Raw genomic sequence first — 25380 nt, 5'->3', positions numbered from 1 at the left:
TAATGAAGCACAGTGGACCAACACCAGCAGATAACATGGCTCCCCAAATCAACACAGACTGTGGAAACTTCACACTGGACTTCAAGCATCTTGCAGTGTGTGCCTCTCCATTCTTCCTCCAGACTCTGGGTCCTTGGTTTCCAAATGAGATGCAAAAGTTGCTCTCATCAGAAAAGAGGACTTTGGACCACTGAGCAACAGACCAGGTCTGTTTTTCTTTAGCCCAGGTAAGACGCTTCTGATGTTGTTTGTTGTTCAGGAGCGGCTTGACAAGAGGAATACAACATTTGAAGCCCATGTCCAGGATCCCTCTGTGTGTGGTGGCTCTTGATGCACTGACTCCAGCCTCAGTCCACTCCTTGTGAAAGTCCCCAACACTTTTGAATGGCCTTTTCCTGACAATCCTCTCCAGGCTGCGGTCATCCCTACTGCTTGTGCACCCTTCCACACTTTTCCCTTCCACATAACTTTCTATTAATGTGCTTTGATACAGCACTTTGGGAACATCCACCTTCTTTTGCAATTACCTTTTGAGGCTTTCCCTCCTTATGGAGGGTGTCAGTGATGGTTTTCTGCACAACTGTCAGGTCAGCAGTCTTCCCCATGATTGTGATTCCTACTGAACCAGACTGAGAGACCATTTAAAGGCTCAGGAACCCTTTGCAGGTGTTATGGCTTAATTAGCTGATTAGGAACCCTTTGCAGGTGTTATGGCTTAATTAGCTGATTAGAGTGGGACACTTTTAGCCTACAATATTGCACCTTTTCACAATATTCTAATTTTCTGAGATTGTGGATTTGGGGTTTTCATGAGCTGTACGCCATAATCATCACAATTATGACAAATCACGGCTTGAACTATCTTGCTTTGCATGTAATGAGTCTATCTCATATATAAGTTTCCCCTTTTAAGTTGCATTACTGAAATAAATGAACTTTTGCACGATATTCTAATTTTTCGAGTTTCACCTGTACATACAAGATTGCGAGAAAATTATATACAACTCTCACTTCTTCAAGATCACAGCAGTGATCTTGGTAGGTAATGTAATGTGTGCAAATGAAAAATTGAGCTCAAAGGATTCTTACAACCTAAGTTGGAAATAATATGGGGGAACAAGCTGCAACCTTAAAAACTCTGAAAGAAGAACAATCTTTTTTTTAGAATGATAACTATTGAGAACCTTAAATCATTCTCAAGGAATTTACATTAATAAATAATACTTCTGTATTGCAATGTTGAAGATAACACTTTTCAAAAACATACTGGAATTTAATAACAAAAGCAAAGAATCCATATTAAATAATAAAAATGTAAAACATTCAGTCCAAGATACAGTAATACCAGTGATACATGGAGATTTGATTCACAAAGATATCACAAACTGGAATGGATAATGCACAATCTCCCTCTGTTATGATGGGGAACAGATGTTATCCTTGCTAAGACATTGGTTAGAGAAATCAGAATATAGCAATAACCCTGAGATGAATTCATGGTAAATTTGCTTATTAAGGCTCCATATCTAAGATTTAGGACTGTTCCACACATTGCCAAGATTGTATTTTTCCCAACCAGAGCATATAGCTCGGGGAGCCATGGCCAATTGGAAAATCCATTTTATCTGAACCATATATTTATTTTATTACAATGTGTTTTGGGAATATATAATTTTCAGCATGTATATAATACAAGCAAGTACTTAAAATGTGAATATATGAATGTATAAAGCGACCCTTATTTGCAGAATGAGTTTGCAATTAAAGCATGAATGTCAAATATCACAAAGATGAGAGAACTTTTTTCTAAATATCTACAAAAAATTGGCTGTTTTTTTTAAGTAGTTGTAGAATCCTGTGATGAAATGAATGACTCAAGGCATTTAATTGTTGAACACATAAAATGAAGTATATTTAAAATAAAATTTTAAAAAATGGTCAGGCTATAGAATCTGAAAACAATTTACAGGGCTGCAGCAGCTGAGTTTTTTGGAACTGTTAATTTATCGCAAAGCCTAAACTGTCTTTCTTTCATTGCACAGTATTTTCTCTTAAAATGTGTGCATTTTCAAAACAATTACATACATATTAAAAATCAGCATATTTGCTTAAACATAATTAAAACGGTAATACTCTCAGACAACACAGATCTGAAATGGCAAAACCAGTAATTTTTCCCCCTCCCATTTTTACAACAAATTAATTTGAGACAAAATTACAAACACATTTCACTACATGATTATTAATAAAAATTAGGATTTTTGTTTATAAAGTTGCCCAAAATGCAAGGGATGTGCATAGGTTTTACAATTTAGTCATAGTATTTTATTTTATTCCCTTGGGTATCTTCCCCCCATGAACGGAATGTACTTGGTTGTAGATTACAGTTTTTTCAACACAGATACACCAACGGCATGAACGCTTGCAACTGTCCACATGCATTAAGAGTCAAGACCCAACTTCAAATCTCTATTCAGTTTTACAGAGTTCTTCAAAGAGACAGTATCACATTATCTGCATATTAAACCAAAATACTTCAAAAATGCTATCCTAAAAATGATTTTAAAAAGCAGAAGGCCATTAGAGTAGTAGTACTGATCTGGTCATGATTGGGCTAATAATTTCAAATAAATAAAGGAAAACTCAATCCAATTCACAAAATGAGACTCTAAAAGATGCAATGTTTCACCCCCAATTAAAGTAAAGATCATATTATTATTAAAATAGATTATAGAAAGCAGCATCTATTTTGTGCAGTTTTAGGGGCCTTTGAAATTAAAAGCTATGAGTTCCAAAAATATAACATTCCAAAGGATTGAATAATACATATATTTAAAGATACATTTTAATAAAATTTAGAAGAACTGATTAAAAAAGATACTGTCTCTTTAAATTATCATATTTTTTGCCTAGCTATAAGGACATGACAATAATTATAAATTTAGGTCACACTACATCTAGGTAGTCTCTAGGGGCCAAGACCTGTTGACATAAGGTCAATAACAAAGAGGTTCTTCCAAGTATGAGGTGGCTTCCAATAATGATCACATTCTTCTGGTAACTGGGTTAATATATCCAGGAAACAGGAACCCATTGTGATGCTTTACAAACAAGCTCAATGGCTTCCTCCAGATGCCTGATTGTTTCATCAATTTCATTGTTGATAATTGTAAGGTCAAAGTAGTGTGCATATGTTCTCTGTAATATTTCTGATTCCTTTTGCAAGCGTTGAAGAGATTCATCCTGCACAGTGATTAGGAAAAACGAAAGTAGAACAACTTTGTTATCTTGCAGTTATTGCTTACAAGGAAGCATTATTTCCAAATGCATTTCTTATATAAAGATTCATTCATTTTGAATCCCTTTGTAAGATATGCATTTGGGGCTTTGCTTTACTTTTAAAAAATTGAGCTGAACTTATTAAGTTGCTTGGTTAACTTATATAAATTTATTTTCTTCGAGTAATGAGTTTAAATGGAAGGGATGAATGTGAGAAAAAAAATAATTGGAAAAGCAAGGAACAAGAGGCGTGGTACCTTATTAATGAATCATGAGATTTATTTATTTATTATAGCTGACTATTTCAAATCAATGATTCTGGGTGATGAACCATAATCAAAATTGTTAAATCAGAATATAAAAAAGAAATCAAACACAAAGAGTAGCCAAGAGATATTGTAATCTGTCAGTGTCAACATAATTCAGCATAAAACTTTGGCTTGTGTCCAAAATAAACTACTTATTAACAATCTGATTAGTACATACAGAAGGAGCCAAAAGTATTGGTAACCCTCCACTTTTTTCTCCAAAAATTTGGATTTGCCCTGAAGTAAGTTGACACTGACACAAGTGAATTGCCTTCACTATTTTTATTCCATAATCTCTATGAGATGCTTTGCTTTTGATGTATGACTTAACATATTCTTGTAAATAATAAAATAAACTAATCAGATTAGCTGGAAGGATCTTTGAGGTCTTCTAGTCTAATCTCCTGCCCAAGGCAGAGTCCTCATACCATGTCAAGCAAATAGTTGTCCAATTTGTCCTTGAAAAATTCCAGTGACAGAGCACCCACAGTTCCATGAGGTAACCACTACACTGCTTAATACTGTCAGAAAATTCCTCCTTATCTATATTTCCCCTAGATGAGCTTTCACCCACTGCTTCTTGTCCTAACCTCAGGTGCTAAATCGATGCCCTCTGTTGGAAGATTGGTATCAAGTCTCCCCTCTGATTTTTCTTGTTTAAACTAAATATAGCTACTTGCTTTAGCTATTCTTCATAGGATTTAGCCTCCAGATTCCTTATCATCTTTGTTGCTCTTCTCTGTACTCTTTATAGGGCCTCACCATTTTGTTTTGAACTATGGTGGCCAGAACTGGATGTAATATTCCTAATATGGCCTCACCAATGAGGTATAGAGTGGTGCTATCACTTCTGGTGATCTTGATGCTATCCCTCTGTTGATGCAGCCTAAGACTAGGTTTGCTTTTTTGGCAGCTACAGCAGATTGCTGACTCATACTTAAGTGGTGGTCCATATTATTATATAGCTGTTCTCATATATGTCATAAAACTGTGAAAAGATCATATTATCTATTGAGCTGTGTTAGAACTACTTATTACTTTCTTTTATGCAAAATATGATTTACAGGTAGTTCTTGGGTTACAACCACTAGTTCAGCACCATTCAAAGTTGTGATGGTGCTGAACGAGGGAGACTTATAATCAGTCTCCAAATCTGCAGCTATTGGAGTATTTGCAGTCATGATCTGGGTGCTTGGGCTTGGCTTGCAATTACAACATTGCAGCAAGCCACTGTCATGTGATTGCGGCTTCTGACATTCCTGCTGACTTCCCACAAACAAAGTCAATAGGGGAGCTGGCAGGAAGTCAGAAGTTGCTCCTGCCACTTTTTGGATTGCCTGAACTCCAAAGTGCCTGCCCACGGTACCTCCCTATGGTACCCATGCAACTCGGACTGCTGGAATTGCCATTAGTAAGCAATATGGTTTATTTAATGTAAGTCAGACTTTACAGCTACATTGCTTCATGATGGTAAGTCTGGTCCCAATTGTCATTGTAACCCTACCTATATTATGCTGTAAAGAATTATTAAAAATGTGGAAATTCCTATCCTAAATCCAGCCTCAGTTAATTCTGTGGAAACTAGAATAGATTGGGAGCTGCAGAGTCTGTTATAAAATGGAAGGCTATATAAATGTTTTAAATAAATAAATACCATGGTGAAATCTTCAGAATTCAATTAGTTTTTCTACTGTGCCAAAAAAAAGCAAGGAAGCACTTACCTAGCTCCAGGTAATTACTCTTTACCAAATGAGAAACAGTCAATACTTCCTAATGTAGTGACTGGGGAGATCACCTGGACCAGGGGTAGGCAACCTTGGCTCTTTTATGACTCATGGATTTCAACTCCCAGAATTGAAGTCCATGAGTCATAAAAGAGCCAAGGTTGCCTACCCCTGACCTGGACTAAGGATATTTGCATGGTGCCTAATGAGAGGTCATTTTCCCCTTGACATTGGTGAACTGCAGCTCTTATGATTAATGGAATTACTTGCTTTGGGCTGTAATTCAACTGCATCTGAAGGCCTATATGTACACTACCAATTCCAGTTTTAAATTAAAAATATAAGAAAAATGTAAAAATAGCTATGGCATATAGATTACATTTAATTGAAAACAACTTTCTTTATTGAAACAAACTTAAAATAACAAAATCTACATAATACTGGTTCCTAGCTGGTACTTACGGGCAATTTTCTGCACCATTTTGGCAGCTAGATAGAATCAGTACAAGCATAAGAAAAATGAGAAGAAAAGCAAAGCAAAGATAATAAGTGAAAAAACAACAATAATGCAATCATATAGGATATGTCTGTAACAGTAATCCTCCTAACAATCTTTCATTTCAATTTACTTAGAAGTATGTATGTATGTATGTATGTTTCCATAAATAATGGTGCTTTCTCTTTCTTGTAACTCTGGATTTGGCAATTTGTATTCATTTTGAAAACATAAAACTAAAATATGTAGAATTAACACATTTATGTAAATACCATTAGTTTTCATTCAGAATAAAAAGACAGTTTAATAATCTAGGAAGTTCTACTTTTTATTTTTAAATTAAAGAAAATCTGATTATGGAACAACATAATCACTAGAGCTGGATAACATTTACTTTGTGTATATCAATCAGGGAATTATTACTATCCCTTTAAAGATATATTTTTTCTACAGAAACCAGGAAGTAGATTTCTGACCAGGGAAAATCTCTAATAAGAAACTGGATGAATGTCCATTTTCACAGTCTAACGTCTGCTTGGTTAAACGATACAAAAATTAGCTGGTACAGACATGGCCTTGGAAAAACAAAGTGAAAATTAAAATGAAGTATGACAGGTAAAGAGAAAGAAATATTTATGCAAATTATGTTGTAAAAAGAAAAACAAACAGACATGCTAAACATGTATAGACGAAAAATACTGTATTTAAGACTTCCTTAAATTTATATTATATTACATTCAATTACCACTAGTATTTTGCTGTAAAAGGCTTACCTCATTAATGCCTGGGGTAATTGTAGGTGCAGCAATAAAAACAACAAAAGGAGCAAACTCTGCAGTTCTCAGGACCTTCAAGGCCTAAGTGAGTATAATATAGAATGGTATAAACTTTAATATAAAGTAACATAGATATTCTTGTCCTTACTTCTAGTTCATATTGACCCATTGATCTTCTGATTCCTCTTATGTGGCCAAAGCAAAGGAAGAAATGTCTTTCTTCATGTCAAAGACAATTGGAAAGAAAGCATTTTATAGCAGGCTAACATTTTGTCATCATACCAAGTATGAAGGAAAATATTTTCTTTGTCTGATAAAATAGGCACAGGAATGTTATATCTACCTGAGGCTCTACATCAAGTATTGCAATTAATCCCTGTTCATGGATCTTCCGTATTGTTTCCAGTTTTGTCCCATACATTGCATCTTCATGGCTACCATATTCCAAATATTCATTGTTGGAAATGTCCTGCATCATTTGGTCATGTGATACAAAGTAATAATTCTTTCCATTCTCTTCATCTTTCTTTGGTGGCCTGGTTGTATCTATAATTACAAAAGTTAGGGACAAGAAACCCAGACTTTTTTTCACATTCATCTATACTAAAAAAATAGTGGGTACGCATGTATAAATTATAGGCAATAGTTTAGCTATTCATTTTTGCAAAGACTATCAATTATTTATTTCTGCATTTGAATTTTTGTCTAAATTGAGATTCAAGGTGCTGGTGATGACCTATAAAGCCCTGAATGGCTTGGGTCCGTGATATCTGAGGGAACACCTGCTGCCGGCATCAAGCTTCCTTCGTCCAGTGCGCTCCCACAGGGAGGGTCTTCTCAGGGTGCCGCCGATAAAAGACTGTCGGCGGATAACACCCAGGGGAAGGGCCTTCTCTGTGGGTGCGCCTGCCCTCTGGAACCAGCTGCCTGTGGAGCTTAGGACTGCCCCCGACCTCCGCACATTTCGCCGGGACCTGAAAACCTGGCTCTTTGAGCTCTCTGGCCCAGGCTGAGAATTTTTAACTGGGGTTTTTAATTCTAGGGATTATTTAATCTTTTTTAATTTTTTTTAACTTTTGTATTGGTTGTTTTAAATGCCCTGTAAACCGCCCTGAGTCCTTCGGGAAAGGGCGGTATATAAATTTAATAAAATAAATAAATAAATAAATAAAATCAGGGGTAGGCAACCTTGGCTCTTTTATCACTCGTGGACTTCAATTCCCAGAATTCCTGAGCCATTCTGGGAGTTGAAGTCCATGAGTCATAAAGAGCCAAGTTGCCTACCCTTGGTCTAAATCAATGAAAACAGGTAATAATCTAAAACTGTGATAACGTGTTTGGGTTTTTTGTATTGTTTTTGTTTTTTTTGAAAAAATCCTTTTTAAAAAAGATTGAGAGATTATTTTTATTTTTAAAAATGACTTCTTTCCTATAACTCCCAATGACTCTGGGCTCTTAACAATCTATCTTACAAAACATTTACTTACGTGGAATAGGGTATGCAAATCGGTCTGGATGTTTTGTAATTAGTGTATTTTTAATATGTCTTCTCCCAACACCATGTGCTCCTACATGAAAAAAATGATATTATTACAAAGAACTAAAAATATAATATATAATTCATTACTACAGGATCAACATTAAAATTACCTAATAAAACAAGTGTTTTCCTTTTGAATGCAGGCAATTTTACCACTTCTTCATAGGTGACAAGATCTAATTGATCGAACACTGTAACAGGAGGAAAAACAACAGATATAGAGGAAAAATGTCTGATATTGTTCATTTTGTTTCATTTTTCAAGTATTTTTATTACAATGTCACTAAATATTTTACTTAACAAGAATGTATTACAAATTACATGCTCAAGAATTTTTGGATACACCATGCAAATAAGTACATTTTTAGTAGTAGCATTTCTGAAAATTTCTATGACTCTCCATAGTAATTATTGTAAGGAATGATAAACTAATAGATATATGAGAATGTCTACTTAATCAACAGTAAAGATTTAAATATATTTTATTAGATTATAAAAATGAATTAAAGTCTGCCTTATAACAGTTTTATTGTAGTGTGTGTGTGTGTTTGTGTTAGAATTATGTCTTATAACAATTCTCCCAAGTATAATTATCAGAGTAACTTTGAATAAAGTTGTCTTTGCAATTTAACATTTTATATTAGCACACTCTTGCGAATTTGGATAGTGATGGATAAACAAAGTAGTCTTACTACAAATTATAAAGCTACCACAACAGAATCAATATGACCCTGGGAAAAAATTTCCTCAATTGTCTTTATGCTACTGTCAATTATTTGAGAATCTCAATGCATTGTCAACTGCAATAGTTTAATAAATCATATGTAAAAATCCTTCCCTTTCTATGCCAAATAATGAAATATTGTTTGTATTATAATTTTAAATGAAATAAAAGTATTAACCAATTTTAATAATATATCAGAGTTTCTTAAGTAATGTAAGAGTGAATAAACTATTTTATTAAATGTTGTACCAGAAAAAGCATAGTTTCAAAAAGACAGAAAGGGAAACAGGGAAGGAGTTAGTGTACCAACAATACAACTATTATTTATTTTAATGTAATACAATACACTTTTACATTTAATATAGATTAAGAAGTCAGTCATCCAAACACCCCTGAAATTCTGCCAAGATATGTATTTCATGTACTGGTGGAATATTTTACTATCCTCTGATATAGCAAATTTGACATTTATGTTGTCAGAAATCTTCCTATTTATAACATAAATCATATAGCTATTATGATCTGAGTGTCTCCCAGTAAATATGGACATACATATGTTAATAAATAAAGATAAATAGCTACTATTGCTAAGAAAGATTGGGCTCTTCCGTAAAAACATATTAACTTCCATTAACTTCTATCTTTCTGAGCTATATTTTTTTCCTCAGAACTAAAATAATATTTAACCATATTTTTGTTTTCTACTTAAAGTAATCTTACTTAATATAGTTATTGATAAACATAAAACCCTAATAATTTCCTTAAGGAAAAATCTAGGTTGTATTTCCATGCTCATCAAATTTACAAAATGTATTATGAAAACTGGTTGGAATTTTAATTTTTTGGTATTTTTCAAGGCCACCTCTTAATAGTTAAAAGCATAACGTATAGTGAGAGTGCCTCAACACAAACAAGCAGAAAAAACATTCTAATAACCAAATGATCACATTAAATATTAATTCAGGTTTTAGACAGAATTAAAAAAATGTACACATATTAGAGGAATACAAGGACACATTTACCAACTTTTAAACATTTCTACACTTCTAGGTAATAAAGAAAAGGAGTTATTGAAGGGAAACAGTAAGAAGCAAATAAAAAGGCATTGTCACTTGACAGGTTACTTACATGCACAGAGGCCATTGGGATTAAGACAGCATGAAAAATGGACAGGGGTCATTGAAATATGGCTCGTAATATTAGTAAAATAAAAAGCATATGCACAAAATAAACTTTACCATGCAATATTCTAAACACAATGCAAATAAATCACTTTAAATGATAAGCATGTTTTTAAACCATTTGTTTTTTTTAATTGCTTTTAATTACATTAAAGGAAACATTTTATGCTTGTCTTAAGGTTGCGACATCAGAAAAATGATCCAAAATGAATTATTACATGCTACGATATGTAAATTTACTTCATAATTCCAAAATAATGTTGAGGTAATATGTAGTATTATTTAGGCATGATTTAATAAGAAGACATTTACAAGATTTCTAAAATAATTAAGAAAAAATGAAATCTGAGATATTTAGGAGAAAGTTTTAAATACTGTAATTTTTATTGTCTAAATACATGAAGAAATAAAAATTCTTTGTTTACTATATAGTTGGAAATACTGTATTTTATATTGTTATTGCCTAAATACATGAAGAAATAAAACTTCACTGCATTACAATATACATTTTATAAATCTTTTAAATCAGCATTCATCTATGTGGAAGATTTTTAAGAAATGGATTGTTAAGAAAATAGCAAGTCTCTTTTCTATTTTTCTCCCTCAATTTCTTTTTGTTAGCTGAATCACAAGATTTATACTGAATGGAAAAAAAGATATATATTACTTTTTAAAATGCAGTCAATTAAATTTTAAAAACCCCTAGTTTTCTAATGAGTGAGCTGTGTAAATCTATGGTAATTAACTGAACTATAGGGTTCCACAGATGTTATCTGTTGCACGAGTTTGCTATTTTCATTAGAATGACAAAGGTTGTAGCTTATTAACACAAGTGTGCAAAGTCATGATGCACAAAAGGTGCATCCAGAAAACAACTGAGCACCAGTGCAGTAGTGATATAACTCAGGTGAACTGTGAGGTGCCTAGAACTGTTTGCTGCTGGTCTTCAAGGGGATCTCCATATAGACCGCATTGCAGTAAGCAAATTGGGAGATGACTAAGTCATAATGATTGTAAGACCTCCTGGTCTAATAATGGGCACAATTGGTGCATGAGATGACTTAATGCAAAAGCCCACCTCTTTAAAAGCAGCAGGAGCTACAAATCCATGAGGACTCCCAAACTGTGCATCAATTTTGTCCAGAGACTGTTACCCTGTCCAGAGTCAGATATGTCAAACTTCCAGACCCTGGGGGACAAAAAACTACAAGGATTGTTGCTTTAGGTTGAATTGCAGTCAGTTTCTCCCTATCTAGGTTGGAGAGGGACCATCTTAAGAGACAGGACTAGTTATTTGCCTGATCATAATATAAGAGGTAGAGAAGAACTTGATATGCGAGTTATAAATGGATTTACTTTGGTTATGAATTTATTAACTATGTGAATAAACTGCATATGTAGATTTAAATAGATTATTTGTATTTTATAAATTATTATAAATCCACATATCAATCTCTTCACAGATTAAAATATTTTGACAGCTTTAGAAATGATAATTGTATGGAAGAAGCACTTTTAAATCTGTATGATTTCATTGAGAAAATATAATTATAATTCAATCATTCATCATCACAATGCAATAATCAATAGGCTTTATTAACAAATAGTATCCTATGCAACAAGAGGCATTTTTAAAGCAAGTTATTTATTTGAAGATTTAAAATATTTTAGATTATTGAACTCTACCTAGACTTACATATCACAGTTAAAGTACTTTTTAGTCCTTCTGGAATGAACTAGGGTGCTTTTTTCATTCAAATATATAACAATTATTTTTTCTCCCTTCCATTCAGTCTTGTCCTAGGATAAATCTCTGCAGCTTTTTTGGCAAGATTATTTTTGAAACTGCTATTGACTCCATCCTAGAGCTAAGAAAAAATGAATAGTCCCACATCACCCAGCTGGCTTTGTGCCTAAAGCAGAACTAGAACTCATAGTCACCTAGTTCCTAGTCTGATGCCTTAACTGCTAGCCCAAACTGACTCTTTTATAACAATTATAATTCTAAGTAAATTACTAGAAACTTCCAATAACCTTGATGAGAACAAACCTGCTTAGAACTCCATTGCAAGTAGATTTTCACTATTTAAAATCCTTTATAATAGTGACAAAAGTGAAGTGAATTTTATTTTATATATTATAATGCATTGCAATTTCCTGACAGAAATGAAAAACATATAACATTACAACACTATGCTATTGTATTCCATAAATCTGATTTATTGTATATAGGGACTGGATCCATTAAGCCAAAATAAATATGGTCAACAAACAAACCAAGTTTGACACTATGGCTTTGTATGGACCTATTAGCTTATTGATTTAGTAGCAATTATAATATGGTATCATATGCATATGAAATATTCCTTGAGTTTGTGCTATAGAGGGATAAGGCAAGAGTAATAGCAGAAGCAACACTATTTAAAAAAACTAATTATGATAGGGTTAAACAACCCATGAATACTTTACTCCCTTGAAAAACTAAACCTAGAATGTTTATAGTTTGTTCAATTAATCATTGTAAAAATCTATCATGGTTGTTATGCAAGAAAACAGCCAATATGGTGATGAGATATTCTATATTTTTTATGATTTTTCATATTCCCCATCCAAATTTATCATATATTTGATTTACTACATTATTTTACAGTACCCACATACCTTGTGACTTTTAAAAAAATTAAGATAAGTCCATTCATAAATTCATTAATCTTGTCTACTCTGTGTAGGAAGATATTCTTTGTAACATTACTGAAATAATACCATAAAGTCCTTAAATAGCCTAACAGAAATGTTATGTATATTTTGATGTGTGTTACCTAGAGCAGGGCTTTTTAACCTTTTCAGACTGTACACTTTTAGGACACGACAATATTGAGTGCTTAGCGAGGTGTCAAAAACTTGATGACTAAAAAAAAGGGGGGGGGGATTTTGGGTTTTACTGATTAGATTCATTTATTGTTAAAGAAATGGCTAGTTTATAATATTATGGAAAAGTAAAAAGTTGAGGTTCAATATTAATGCTTCCTTCTACTGCAACAGAGGAAGTATGTTTCTTTTTCCCTTCTCCCTCCCCACTGTGTCCTAGTATTTGCTTTTGTATTTTATTCTATAATCTAATAAAGTATTACAAACTGTAGAAAAAAAGTAAAAAAGTACCAGTTTTAATTTCTTCAGTGGCTGTTCCTTTGCTGAATCACTTTCCCTTTGCACTGACAAATGCATGATGAACTTATCCATGTTTATTAATATCCACCACTACCAACTAGCTCAGGGGTCTTCAAACTTGGCATTTTTAAGGCTTGTGGACGTCAACTCCCAGAATTCCTCAGCCCTCATGGCTGGTTGAGGAATTCTGGGAGTTGAAGTCCACAGGTCTTAAAGTTGCTAAGTTCATAGACTCCTGAGCTAGCTGGTTGGCCCTTCTTCCTCTCTCCCTTCTGAGTTCTTCCACAGTGTAGTAAGAATGCACCCCCCAATCCCTTCCCTGTACCCTTAAAGACACAGAAATCAAGTGCAAAGCAAGAAGCACAAACTCTGTTCTTTCCCTTTTTAGCTGCCTCAGGCACGTAGCGCCAAATGTTGCAATTCTAGACTGAAAGGCTCCAGCAATTACGAAAAGCTTTAGCTTTAGATTAAGCCTGCTTACCTTTAAAGAAAACTTTCTAAAAGCCATAGACAGACTCAATTAAAGGAGGTAAAACTAATTACATTTGTTTAAAGGGATTAAATCTTTCCTGTTGTCTTTTTTCCCCCTTCCCCCGCCCAAACCACCTCCTTTTATAGCCTTTTCTCTCCTCCCCCCCTTTTTTTTTCTTCAGTTCACCTCCAGCTCCGAGCTGCTTCCGGAAGCGCCAATCAGCTGGAGCCAATCAGCTGGAACCCTGCCGGCTCCTGGGGCTTCTGTCGAGCCCAGACAGTCCTGCAGCTGCAGCTGCTTCTCCCTCAGGCTTGGCTTGCTTCAGCTCATTCCCTTCCCCTGCTACAATTGGCTAGCAGTCACGTACCACCTGCCATGTGGCAAAGTACCACAGGTGGTACGCGTACCACCAGTTGAAAAGCCCTGACCTAGAGTATCTCCTGTGGAATGAAAAAAAAAGGATAAAATCATCCCAATCAATATCAGAAAGATTTTAATGATACAATTAGTTTAAAAAAGTGTTCAAGATTAATTTCAGTGATGACTTTATTTGTATAAACTGCTTGGTATCACAGAATATGTATATAGCCTAAAATTGGTCATAAGGGAAATAATATAGACATTAGGGGATCATCAATCTTGTTTGGAATTGAAAGAATCATTTCTACTTCTATATTTTTGAAATTGGATGCAAAGTTATGCAAGGCATATGAACACTTGAATTATATCACTTACAATTGTCTTGACTAATCAGCACAGTATAATGTTAACGACTGTAACAATTTAAGTGTTATGCTGTATTTTTTATTTAAAATGAGATATTAAACAGGTTTGCAAATGTTCTTTTATTTTCTTTTAAGAACTTTTACAATATAGCAAATAAAGTTACCAATAGTTAAGATAGAATACAAATTATTAAAAATTGGTTAGCAGTAAGCTTTTGGGATCAATTCAAAGTTACAGTTATTATCTTGAAAGCGTTCTACAATACAGCACTGAAGATGTTACCTAGTCAAGTAAGGAAATGTCTGTACACAACTAAGCTCAGAGAGTATCAAGAATTACATAGTAATGAATCTGTCCATGTGGTCCTAAAAAACATCTGCTGAGAATACCCCCCTCCCCAAGAGAAGAACATGGGGGTGAATGGGCCTTTTTTCAAATAGCTGTCACCCTTTGGAAGATGTCCTCTCCCAGAAGGAATGTGTATCCCCATCTTTTTCAACTATTCAAAAGCAACTTAAAGCAATATTATTTCAACCCCAGCTGATTGAGTGATGACACTTCATAATGGGAATTTAAATGGAAATTTTTTGATTGGATGATTACGTATTAAAATATGTATATATTCCAGAATCCTTTCAACATGTGTAAATTATTACAATTATTAAATAAGATTGGTCTGTAGGATAACTGTAAATGTACTGTTAATCTGTAGTGCCAGTGAGACTTTTAGCATACCGTGTTTCCCCGAAGATAAGAACGGGTTTTATATATTTTTTTGGGACCAAAAGACCCATTAGGACTTATTTTCAGGGAATGTCTGACCCCTTTGTGGCTGTCCGCCCACTCCCTCCATCCACTTGCCTGCAGCCACAACGACTTGCAGAGCTTCCCAGGGCCTTCAGGCAAGGGGAAAGCGGCGCAGAAAGGCCTGGGAAGTTTAAGGACCAGGCGGGACAAGCCTCCCCTGTTGCCTCCCTCTGCCGAGTGATCCAAGCACCCCATAGGCGCCCAAACACTTTTTACCCAGAGGGAGACTGGAAGCTTTGTCTGCTTGCAAGTGGTGCCTTTGGAAATGGAGTGGAATGATTGTTTCCAAGAGCCCCATAGGCATCCAAACACTTTTCGCCTGGATGGAGAACTATGGAGACTGGAAGCTTCATCTGCTTGCAAAAGGAAACAGTGTGGCAGGCAGAGGGTGGTGGCAGGGGCAGCTTGCGCCACCTAGTCACGGCACAAGCCATGGGAGTGTTGGCAGAGGAGGTGGCAGCTACCTGGTGGCAGCTACCTGGTCAGGTAATCTGCAGCTGGGACCAAAGAAATCTCCTCCAGTGGCAGATGTGGCTGTTGCGCAGTGGCAGTGGAGTCTTTCACCGTCATTTTCTCCTGGTTCCAAAACAGTGGAGGGTGACCAGATAAGGCAACTGAGGCTACCCTACCCATCCTCCATAGCTTGGCAGTCCAGCTCGGGAGGGGAATGAAAGGGAAGAGCCAGGCTGGCAGCCAGGTCATTGAACATGCAGGGGGAAGTTGCTGAGCAGGAAGTGATCTGGCTGCGGGGCCCCTGAGGTAAGCAGGTGTGGGGCATGTGGGGCAGTTCCCCCCACTTGCCTTGCTTCACCGTGTGATGGTGGCACCGGTGCGACACACACTCTCCTGCCCTGTTGTGGCAGTGAGCAGCCAGACAGTGGGATGGAGTGGGCGAGCTGTTAACTAGGGCTTATTTTGGGGTAGGGGTTATATTAGGTGCACACAAAAAATCAGGCTAGGGTTTATTTTCTGGGTGGGTCTTATGTTCAGGGAAACACGGTAAGCTGATTAAGCTACCCTAACAAAGGATTGGGAAAAGATTTTTTTAAATTATTATTATTATCTGACCTGCTTTAATCCTACAAGAAAATTCTTAAGGAAAAATTCACAAAACAAAAATCCTGGCTTCTGAGTAAAGATGGAAGACTGAAGAGAGCTCTGTGGATAAGCCCGATTTGACATTGTTAAAACATGGGTTATGAAGTGTTTTATATTTATCTAAAAGGTGATTATAGGGACGCGGTGGCTCAGTGGCTTAGGACGCTGAGCTTGCCAATCAGAAGGTCGGCAGTTTGGCGGGTCGAATCCCGAGTGCCGCGTAACAGAGTGAGCACCTGTTACTCTTCCCAGCTTCTGCCAACCTAGCAGTTTGAAAGCATGTAAAAAATGCAAGTAGAAAAATAGGGACCACTACGGTGGGAAGGTAACAGCGTTCTGTGCGCCTTTGGCGTCTAGTCATGCCGGCCACATGACCACGGAGATGTCCTCGGACAAGTGCTGGCTCTTCGGCTTTGAAACGGAGATGAGCACCGGCCCCTAGAGTTGGAAACGACTAGCACGCATGTGCGGGGGAACCTTTACCTTTATAAAAGGTGATTATGGGATTGTTTATGCTTGCCATGATGAAGGTGGGAAGTCACTTTCTTAAGGGGCTTTTCTACTTTTTTTTCTTGCATTTTTCCTCTTTTTTTTCTTCTAGTTTGTATTATCTTTTACTATTAATAAACTTTAATAAAATTTGCTATTCAAAACTTCAATATTTTTAAAAGGAACAAAAATCCTAGGAAACAAATATACACAGCCCTGGGAAGAATGCAGATGAGCAACTTGGAATAAGGAGTGATTCAGAATAAAAACATATTAAAAGGTGGGAAAAGCCACAGCATGGAAATACATGAGGAAGAATGGCAAAAATGAAGAATATTGATTCAAAATATTGCTTAAAAAGGTTTTTTTATGGGAAGACCTAGACAAAATATTCTCCCTTTATCACTGCTATTAATTATTTCTTAACAGGTGAGTAACTAGAGAGCAGCTGTGGCCTTCATCTTTGCTGAAGTCACCATTTATATTAATAATACAATGCCTTCAACTGGACACACAGTATCAAAAAATAAAATAGACAAAGTAATTGATATTACTCTATAAGCAAATATAAGGTAAGTGAGGAAAAGGATCTATATTGCTTACCATGCTTACATTTTAATACATGTATATTTGAACTGACATAAATTTCTAATATAAATAAATTAATACTTTTCTTGTGTAACAATACCTGGGTTTCTGTTTTCCAACTGTTCAAGTACTTCACAAAAAAAATTAATCACAAAATGTGCAAACTTTTGAGATGTCCAGTTCTCTTCATCAGACAAAAACACACAAAAAAACCCTGATCTGATTTAAAGTGATAAAGTCTTCATGGATGGAATTTAAATAAAATATATTTGCAAGTCTTCTGATACTTTCCACCTTTCATCTCCATTTTATCATGTAGGCCTCATGACCTTTTGTCTGGTAAAGAAAATTAGAAATCTCAAAAGTTTATGTTTCTTCTGGCAAATCTAGAACATTCCAGAAAGTAAACACTTCTGATTCTTCTTTCCCTTCCAGAAATAAATGAACCCATCTTTCCAACCATATTTGTTATTGCATCTTTTTAAAAACTATTCATATAGATGGAGATATCAGGTGGGCAGCAAGTGGCAGGCAGCAGTATGGCCAGTAGCAAAAGCTGCAAATGCCCAGTCGGCCCAAACATACACCACCTTAGAGACTGATTCAATAGGGACCCCCATGTGGGTCTGAAAGTACCCTGGGGGTGCATTAGACCTGGGAGTGAATGTGTGTGTGTGAGTTTCTTGAGTGATATCTGGGAAGTAGGGAAAAGTGATTGGAGCACCATCTTGCCAGTTAGTGGGAGAGGCTGGCTATGGTAATACAGTTGGATGGTAGTTGGAGCTTAAGGCTCCGGGCAGTACTAAGAGTGAAATCTAACGTGCTGTGGGTATTTGCCTCTATCCCCGGATCAATAGGATGGTGGTTGGATATATGAATGGATGGAGAGATCCTGAGCCAGGGGAACCAGGAGGCCAGAATTGGGAGGGGGGAATGTATACTCTGGGGGTCTAGGACAGAACAGTACATTCAGATGGTGATGGGCATGAGGCATTTTGATGAGAGGCACAGGGGTTGTTACTGGGGAAGATGCCCCTGGAGTTTGATATCAGTGGTGCATTCTGGTCCTCTTTGCTTAGGCCCAGACCCTGGTCAACAGACCTACAAAGATCCAGGATTTCAGCTGCTGCTGCTTAATGCCAGGTCAGTCAATAACAAAGCTCCCCTTATTTGTGACCTTATCAGGGAGAAGCAAGCTGATTTGGATTATCAAGATCTGATAGGGCCAGAAGGTGCAGTTCCATTTTATGAAATGTGCCTGGTGGGATTTCAGGTGTGGCACAAGCCAAGATTCCTGGGCAGGAAACAGGGAGGCAGCAGTTGTCATTTGAGAGTCTGTTGGTGTGTTCCACAAGTTGCTGGTTGCGAGACCCTGTTTCTGAAGATAGACTCACATGATCAGCTAGGACTGTTGCTGCTGTACCAATCTCCCTGCACTGTAGCAACCTCCCTGTTATCTCAGGGTTGGCAGTGGAGCTCTCAAGGTTTATGGTCTTAGGGGACTTCAATTTGCCATCCCCTCAGAAGCAGCTCAGAATTTCATGGCCACCATCAGCCTTTCCTGACTTGGAGCACTGGACATGTTTTTTTGTTGGATCAGTAGTAATGTGATCGGAGAGTGGAATTTTCCTTGTTCATCCTGTCATGGCTGGATTATGCCCAGGTGACATTGAGATTTTCCTATGCTAACCTATGCTATAACCCCTTCTGCAAGGAGGCACAACCTATTTGATTGGTTCTGTCTCCAGCAACTGAGGGACCTGGTGAGATTTCAAAGGGAGTTGGGGGGTTGTTCCTGAGGTTCTGCCTGCCACTCCCTCTGATTTACAGAAGAGTTGAAAAGTTCAAGAGACATTTAGAGCTCTGTTGAAAGAGGACAGGGAGTGAATCTGATTGATCACAAATTAGAGCCTCCGTCATGGTGATAGGAGCAGCAAAACGTCACCATATTTCTGTTCTTATAGCACTACAGAGTGCTACCCAGCAGTCCTGTTTAAGTCACATATTTCCTTTTGGGTAAAAGGGACTCTGAGGTTCATCTTCAGGCCCATGGTGAGGAATTTTCAATGCATCTGGCAAATGATATTGCCTGGATCTTTTCTCAGTTGGAAAATCAAGCATGATGCAGGTCCATTGGAGTTGCCTGGGGAATGTTCTTATCGCGTTATTTAAGAACACTTTGATTCTGTTGGACCTAAGAAAGTGGGCAGGGGCCTCGGGATTGTTAAGTGTGACCACCCCTGATTTAAACACATGTTCCTCTTGGCTGTACGAGGCCACCTGGGAGGTGATATGTAGGTGGGTCTTAGTGATAATGAATGCATCCTTCAGGGAGGGGGTATTCCCGGTACCATTTAAAGAAGCACTGGTGTGTCTTCTTTTCAAGAAGCTATCACTGGACCCTACCGTTCTGGATAACTTTAATCCAGCCTCTCATCTCTCTTTCTTAGTAAAAGTGATTGAGAAAGTGGTCACACTGCAGGTCCAGATGTTCCTGGATAAAACAGATGATGTGGACCACTTCTACTTATGTTTCAGGCCTAGCTATGGGACTGAAATAGCATTGTTTGCACTTTTGGATGGCAAGAGGGATAGGGTTCATGAATCCATCCTGGCTCTTGTTGACCTTCTTGTAGCTTTTGATACCAGTGACCATGGTATCTTTGAAGGCTACCTTAAGGAGCTGGAGATGGGGGGGGGGACACAGTTCTCTGCTGGTTCACCTTCTCTGAAACTGGTCCCAATCAGTTGGGTAGTTATAAGGAGCGAGAAGTCTAGCCTGCATCCACTGTTTGAAAAATATTGCAGGGCTTGGTGTCCCTTCTGCTACCTTTTAACATCTACATGAAACTGCTGAGTGAGATAATCCATTATGCGGGATGAGGTATCATTAATATACAAAGTAAGTGATATTGTGAGCACCCTTTTATGGTGCTTGGAGGCTGATGGGAAACAACAGGCTTCAATCGAATTCTGATATGTCTGGTGGCTATCGGTAGAAGGCTTCTCTGCATCTGGGGGTTTACCATCTTTGGTCCTGGATGAAGTTGAATTGTAACGGATGGACCAGTGGGTAATCTGGGGGTCCTCCTGGAGACAAGACTCCTGGTCTAGAAGCAGTAAGACCTTTGCTCAACTTAAACCTAACCCTTTCCTGGATTTAAAAGTCCTGCAGTCACTCATACTTGGTCATAGGCAACTGCAATGCACTTTACTTAAGGCTATTCTTGAAGAGTATCTGGAAGCTACAACTGGTGCAGAATGTGATAATGTGAGCAAGCCTGGGTGCCTCTAGGGTTGCACATATAACATCTCTGTATTGGGTGCCATTTTGCTTCCAAAATGGTATGGGAACAGGTTACCTGAGGAACTGTTATACTGTCATGTCTCATTGGATCAGGCAGGGAGGGTAAGAAGACAGCCTTCTCTTCCATTGCCCCTGTCCTTTGGAACACCTTACCCTCAGAGGTGAGGTGGACCCCCATTCTTCTGATCTTCAGAAAGAGTGTTAAGACTTGACTCTACCAACTGGCATGGGGGTTGAAGAGTGTTAGGCAACCCTTGGGATGACTGGTGTTATGAGGGTGTTCTTTCCGCTTTTTAATTTTTAATACTATATAACCCTATGTTTTAATTTTCTTTTTTATCTTTGCTTTTATTAATGCTTTTAAATTTTGTGACATGTTTGTACTGTAAACCACCCAGAGTTACTTAGATGAGATGGGCAGTATAGAAATGTGATGAATTAAATAAATAAGTAATCAATCTGGAGGAAAAGACATTCTGCAATTTTCAAGGAATAAAATATATATATAATTAATACAATTAATGACATTTAGCAAATACAAACAGTATTATTTAAATCTCCAGTTACACATTTAATTTAGTAGCAGTTCAGTTTATTTACAGAAATAAACTTCAAAAGGGGTGCTATCTAACATGGTTGTCATTTTTTGGTATATTAATTGAAAATAATCCAAATCCAAATAATACAGAATAGGTTTAAAATATGTAGTGTTTCATTTATATTTCAATTATATCAGAATATGCTCAAACTCTCAAGGAATTAAATAAAATAGTAAAAATAATGTTTTTTTAAATTGATCTGCAAAATTATTAATAATGACCTTTAATGCATATTTAAGTTGCAAACATATTCATGCACAAAATCTTAGGTTATCTATCATCTATTCCTCCCCCCCCAAAAAAAACACTGATTTTGCCCCAAAGGTAAATGTAAATAACTAACTAAATTTAGCTAATAATTACATTTCCTTTTTTGGCTAATGTGTTTGAACACAATGATTTTTTTAACTAAATGCGTCACTCAGAAATTAACATTAATGTTTAAAAAGCTAACAGTGCAGCAATTTTAAGAACATCTGAGATAGATTTGTATTTTTCTCACCTGCATTGTGCTTTGCTAAATATTTGTCTTTGTACTGCTTCTTTTTCTTTCCAAACCAAGTACAGCTTGCCTGCTGCTCTTGTTTAGTCTTCTCCATAGCAATACAAGCTACTCGCCTTGCAAGTGAACAGGAAACAACTATCAGCTGTACATTTAAGGTGACCTATTTTAATATTAATTCAGAAAATTATATCCCCCTCCCTCTCTTTACTGTTAGATAGATTAAAATATTTTTCAAGGTTTCAAATGGAAATCTTAAATGAGTATTCTAGAAGTACAGAGCCGTTCTTTACTTGTGTAGCAGCTACTCAGGAGACCATCAAATTAGCTGCAGTGGTTGAGAACTTTGCAGGATAGCAATAGCACTAACATAGTTCCTCCTTTTTAGTCATTGAGAGGACAGGTTATAGTGGAATGTTCTCTAGTGTCATGGCCAAAAACATAAGATACAATGAGAAAACTCCTGTGACAATATTCACACAGACATTTTCTCAATATAAGGACATGGCACCGTCAGGTACTGATCAAATTAAATTCAAGAAATATATCTACACAGTAGATATGTTTGCTTTTACAAATAAACAGGGTAAACTTTCCTAAATCAGGGAGCAGGGAGGTGTACACTGAATTTGTGTACATTCATCGCTTCCACTAATATTCTAATGGACTTCTTGGCAGACTAAATTATCAACTGTGTTACCATGAAACTACTTTTAATACCGGTAGCTAAAGTCAGGAATTCCCAGCCATTATAGAAAAAGGCTACCAAAATAGAATCAAGATCCAGAGTGATTTATATTGTATGATGTAATTATTTTGAAACCAAGTAGTTATGACCTAGAAGTGGTTTAAGATCAGTGTAATATAAATAAAGGTAAAAATTTCCCCTGTCCAGTTGGGTCCAACTCTAAGGGGCAATACTCATCTCTGTTTCTTAGCTGAGGGAGCCAGTGTTGTCCAAAGATGTTTCTGCGGTCATGTGGCCAGCCTGACATCACACCGCAATGCAGAGCATTTGGTGAAACATGAAATGCTGTTACTATTCCACTGAAATATTATCTATTTATTTACTCACATCTGTATATTTTTTGAATTGCTAGGTGGGCTATCATAATATAAGTGTTACCCAAATAAACCCATTGGGCTATCTCAATCATAGAGACATGAGATTATTGTTGTGAGGATAAAATGAGGGGAGACACTCAATACTCAAAAAAAATTACATAAACAAAATACATAAATTAACTGATGAGACAATTTATTGCCTCTCTAGAGTTAGTGGATTCATTTCAGGTTGCCAAATAGCAAGGGAATTATTGTGTTGCAGACAACCTGTTTAATGCAAATCTAAGTAATCATTTGGTTTTTTCTTTCTCCAGAGAACAAAATTTAAAAATGACTTTAGTTATTAGTACTGTTGCAGCACACTATTCATTGACCTCTATAAGATACTACATGTCAGTATAGTATATTGCTAAGGACTCTGAAGTATTAAGAAAAGAAACTAAAATTCAAGAACTGTATATTTCAGGCCAAATTAAAAGCATCGTAACTACTTTGAAGTCCATTATAATGATAGTGATTGCAATGAAACAAATGCCATTTGATGAAACTTTCTGCATAGAAAATAAGTTGTTGTCTGGAACAGTTTACCACTTTTCTAAACCATCTGTAATCTTTTATACTCTAGTTAACAAATCAACTTGGGGAAAGGAAGAATATTTTTCAACTATTGTGAGCTGGCTGTTTTTACTATGATAGTATCCAGGCAGAAATATTCTCTTGTCACATTTATTTCAATCATATTTTATCCTGTTTTATGTTGTATGTAAAGACATGAGTGAAAACAGTGGAAATAAAAATTCACCATCATAATAGGATTAAGAGAGATATTCAATGGGTATTGTCAGTGTATTCTATGAGTCTTAAGCTGTTTCAGGAGTAATAGTTAAACTGAAAGAAATTAGTGTGCTTGCAGATGGCAGTTACAATGTCATATATGCAATCCTTGTTTAATGATCACTTGTTTAGCAACTGTTCAAAATTGCAACAGCACTGAATAAGAACACTTATAGACAGTCCTCTTAGTGTAGTATTTTTGTAGTCACATGATTGCAATTCAGGCACCTGGCAACCAGCTTAGAATTATAACAATTATAGTGTCCTGAGATCATGTGAATGCCATTTGTGACCTTTACTGCCAACCTCTGATAAGGAAAGTCAAAGGGGAAACCGGCAAATGGTGATCACATAGTCATGCCTAACAACTACATAGGATTCACCTAATATGGCAATTGGAATTGCCACAACTGATGTTGTAAGTCAGTGAAGTCATGTGATGTCACATTTTAAAACTGTGTTCCTTAGTGATGGAATTGCCAATCCCAATTACCTTTGTTAAATGAGGTCTAACAGTAACATTCTATCCAGAATCTATCTGGTGTTCATATTGGAACACCATATTGGATGCAGGTAGCACACAAAATCATGCACCCTCCGGTCTGCGGAAAAACCTCTCTCCACAGAACTGGTCCTTGGTGCCAAAAAGGTTGGGGAACTCTGATCCAATGAATAAGATTAAACTAAACATTTTAGATTAAAAAATTATCAACTGGACGATGGGACAACAATAACAGGATCATCTTCCTTTCTTATTGTTTTAGGTAACTTTTGATAAGGCTGATATTTTCTTTCTTTCTTTACAGAGGTTTTCAAGTATCAATCTCTACCTCCTCTTATCAGAGGCTGGAGGAATATGATTTTTTTTACTTAGGAAAACTGCCAGCTAAATTTCTATAGCGAATGATCTAATGCAGGCCACAGCATGCCAGCAAACGGGCCGCACAAACAAGCAAAGCCCCATCTGCGGGATGCAGGTAGCACACAAAATCATGCACCCTCCGGTCTGCGGAAAAACCTCTCTCCATAGAACCGGTCCTCGGTGCCCAAAAGGTTGGGGAACTCTGATCCAATGAACAGTTCATATTTACTTTATACAATTTATATGGCAACTACGTGTATGTATTTTCAGTAATAGTCTAATCAGTCAAGTTACCTAATTCAAGCATTCTTTTTATCAACCAATGACACAAATATTTAAAATATGAAATACTGACAATTTCAATTATTAAAAATTAAAGAAAACTACTTTCATGTTTATCAATTACCAAATAACATACCATTCCTGAAGCTCAGGAGAAGGAATGAGGCCTGCAGTTCCATTTTTTGAATTCTCGAGTTTACCCTGCCACCAATTGTGATCATCTTTGCTAATAATCTGGATAATATCGCCAACTCTAAATCTGATGCCAGCTTCCTTGCAGGGAATAAGATCATCCTTTGCTGGATCATATTCAAATTGTGCTCTTACATATATCTAAAAAACAATATTAGAGACAGAAATTATAATGTTAATATACGTCATCTTTAGATGTAATAGCTTGCATATATAGATTTGTTTTCCTTTAGTTTTCTTTTATAAGCAGCCTTTAAAATAGAATTGCAGAAGATTTGATTTAGAGAAATGTGTGGCTATAGTTGAAAATATATATACAGCCAATATTCTGTCACATTTCAGGAAAATCCTCTCTTCTCCA

General features: G+C 36.4%; 1 protein-coding gene across 4 annotated transcripts in view; it reads right to left on the bottom strand.

Moving 5' to 3' along the window:
• Positions 1–941: 941 nt before the first annotated feature.
• Positions 942–25380, bottom strand: part of CASK (calcium/calmodulin dependent serine protein kinase) — a 166268-nt gene continuing 141829 nt past the window's right edge. For all 4 annotated transcript variants that reach the window (XM_081327004.1, XM_081327005.1, XM_081327006.1 and 1 more), the window contains 7 exons: positions 24964–25160; positions 21785–21900; positions 8234–8314; positions 8071–8151; positions 6927–7129; positions 6581–6664; positions 942–3243 (listed from right to left, as the gene is read on the bottom strand). In XM_081327004.1, the coding sequence (XP_081183130.1) occupies positions 3067–3243; positions 6581–6664; positions 6927–7129; positions 8071–8151; positions 8234–8314; positions 21785–21900; positions 24964–25160 (939 nt within the window). In that variant the 3' untranslated portion in view covers positions 942–3066. The remainder of the gene's footprint in view (positions 3244–6580; positions 6665–6926; positions 7130–8070; positions 8152–8233; positions 8315–21784; positions 21901–24963; positions 25161–25380) is intronic.

Source organism: Vipera berus (genome assembly GCF_964194415.1).
Source record: "Vipera berus genome assembly, chromosome: 4".
In the NCBI taxonomy this organism is placed as follows: domain Eukaryota; kingdom Metazoa; phylum Chordata; class Lepidosauria; order Squamata; family Viperidae; genus Vipera; species Vipera berus.
Note: the sequence above shows the minus strand (reverse complement) of the source record. Positions and strands in the feature narration are given on the sequence as shown.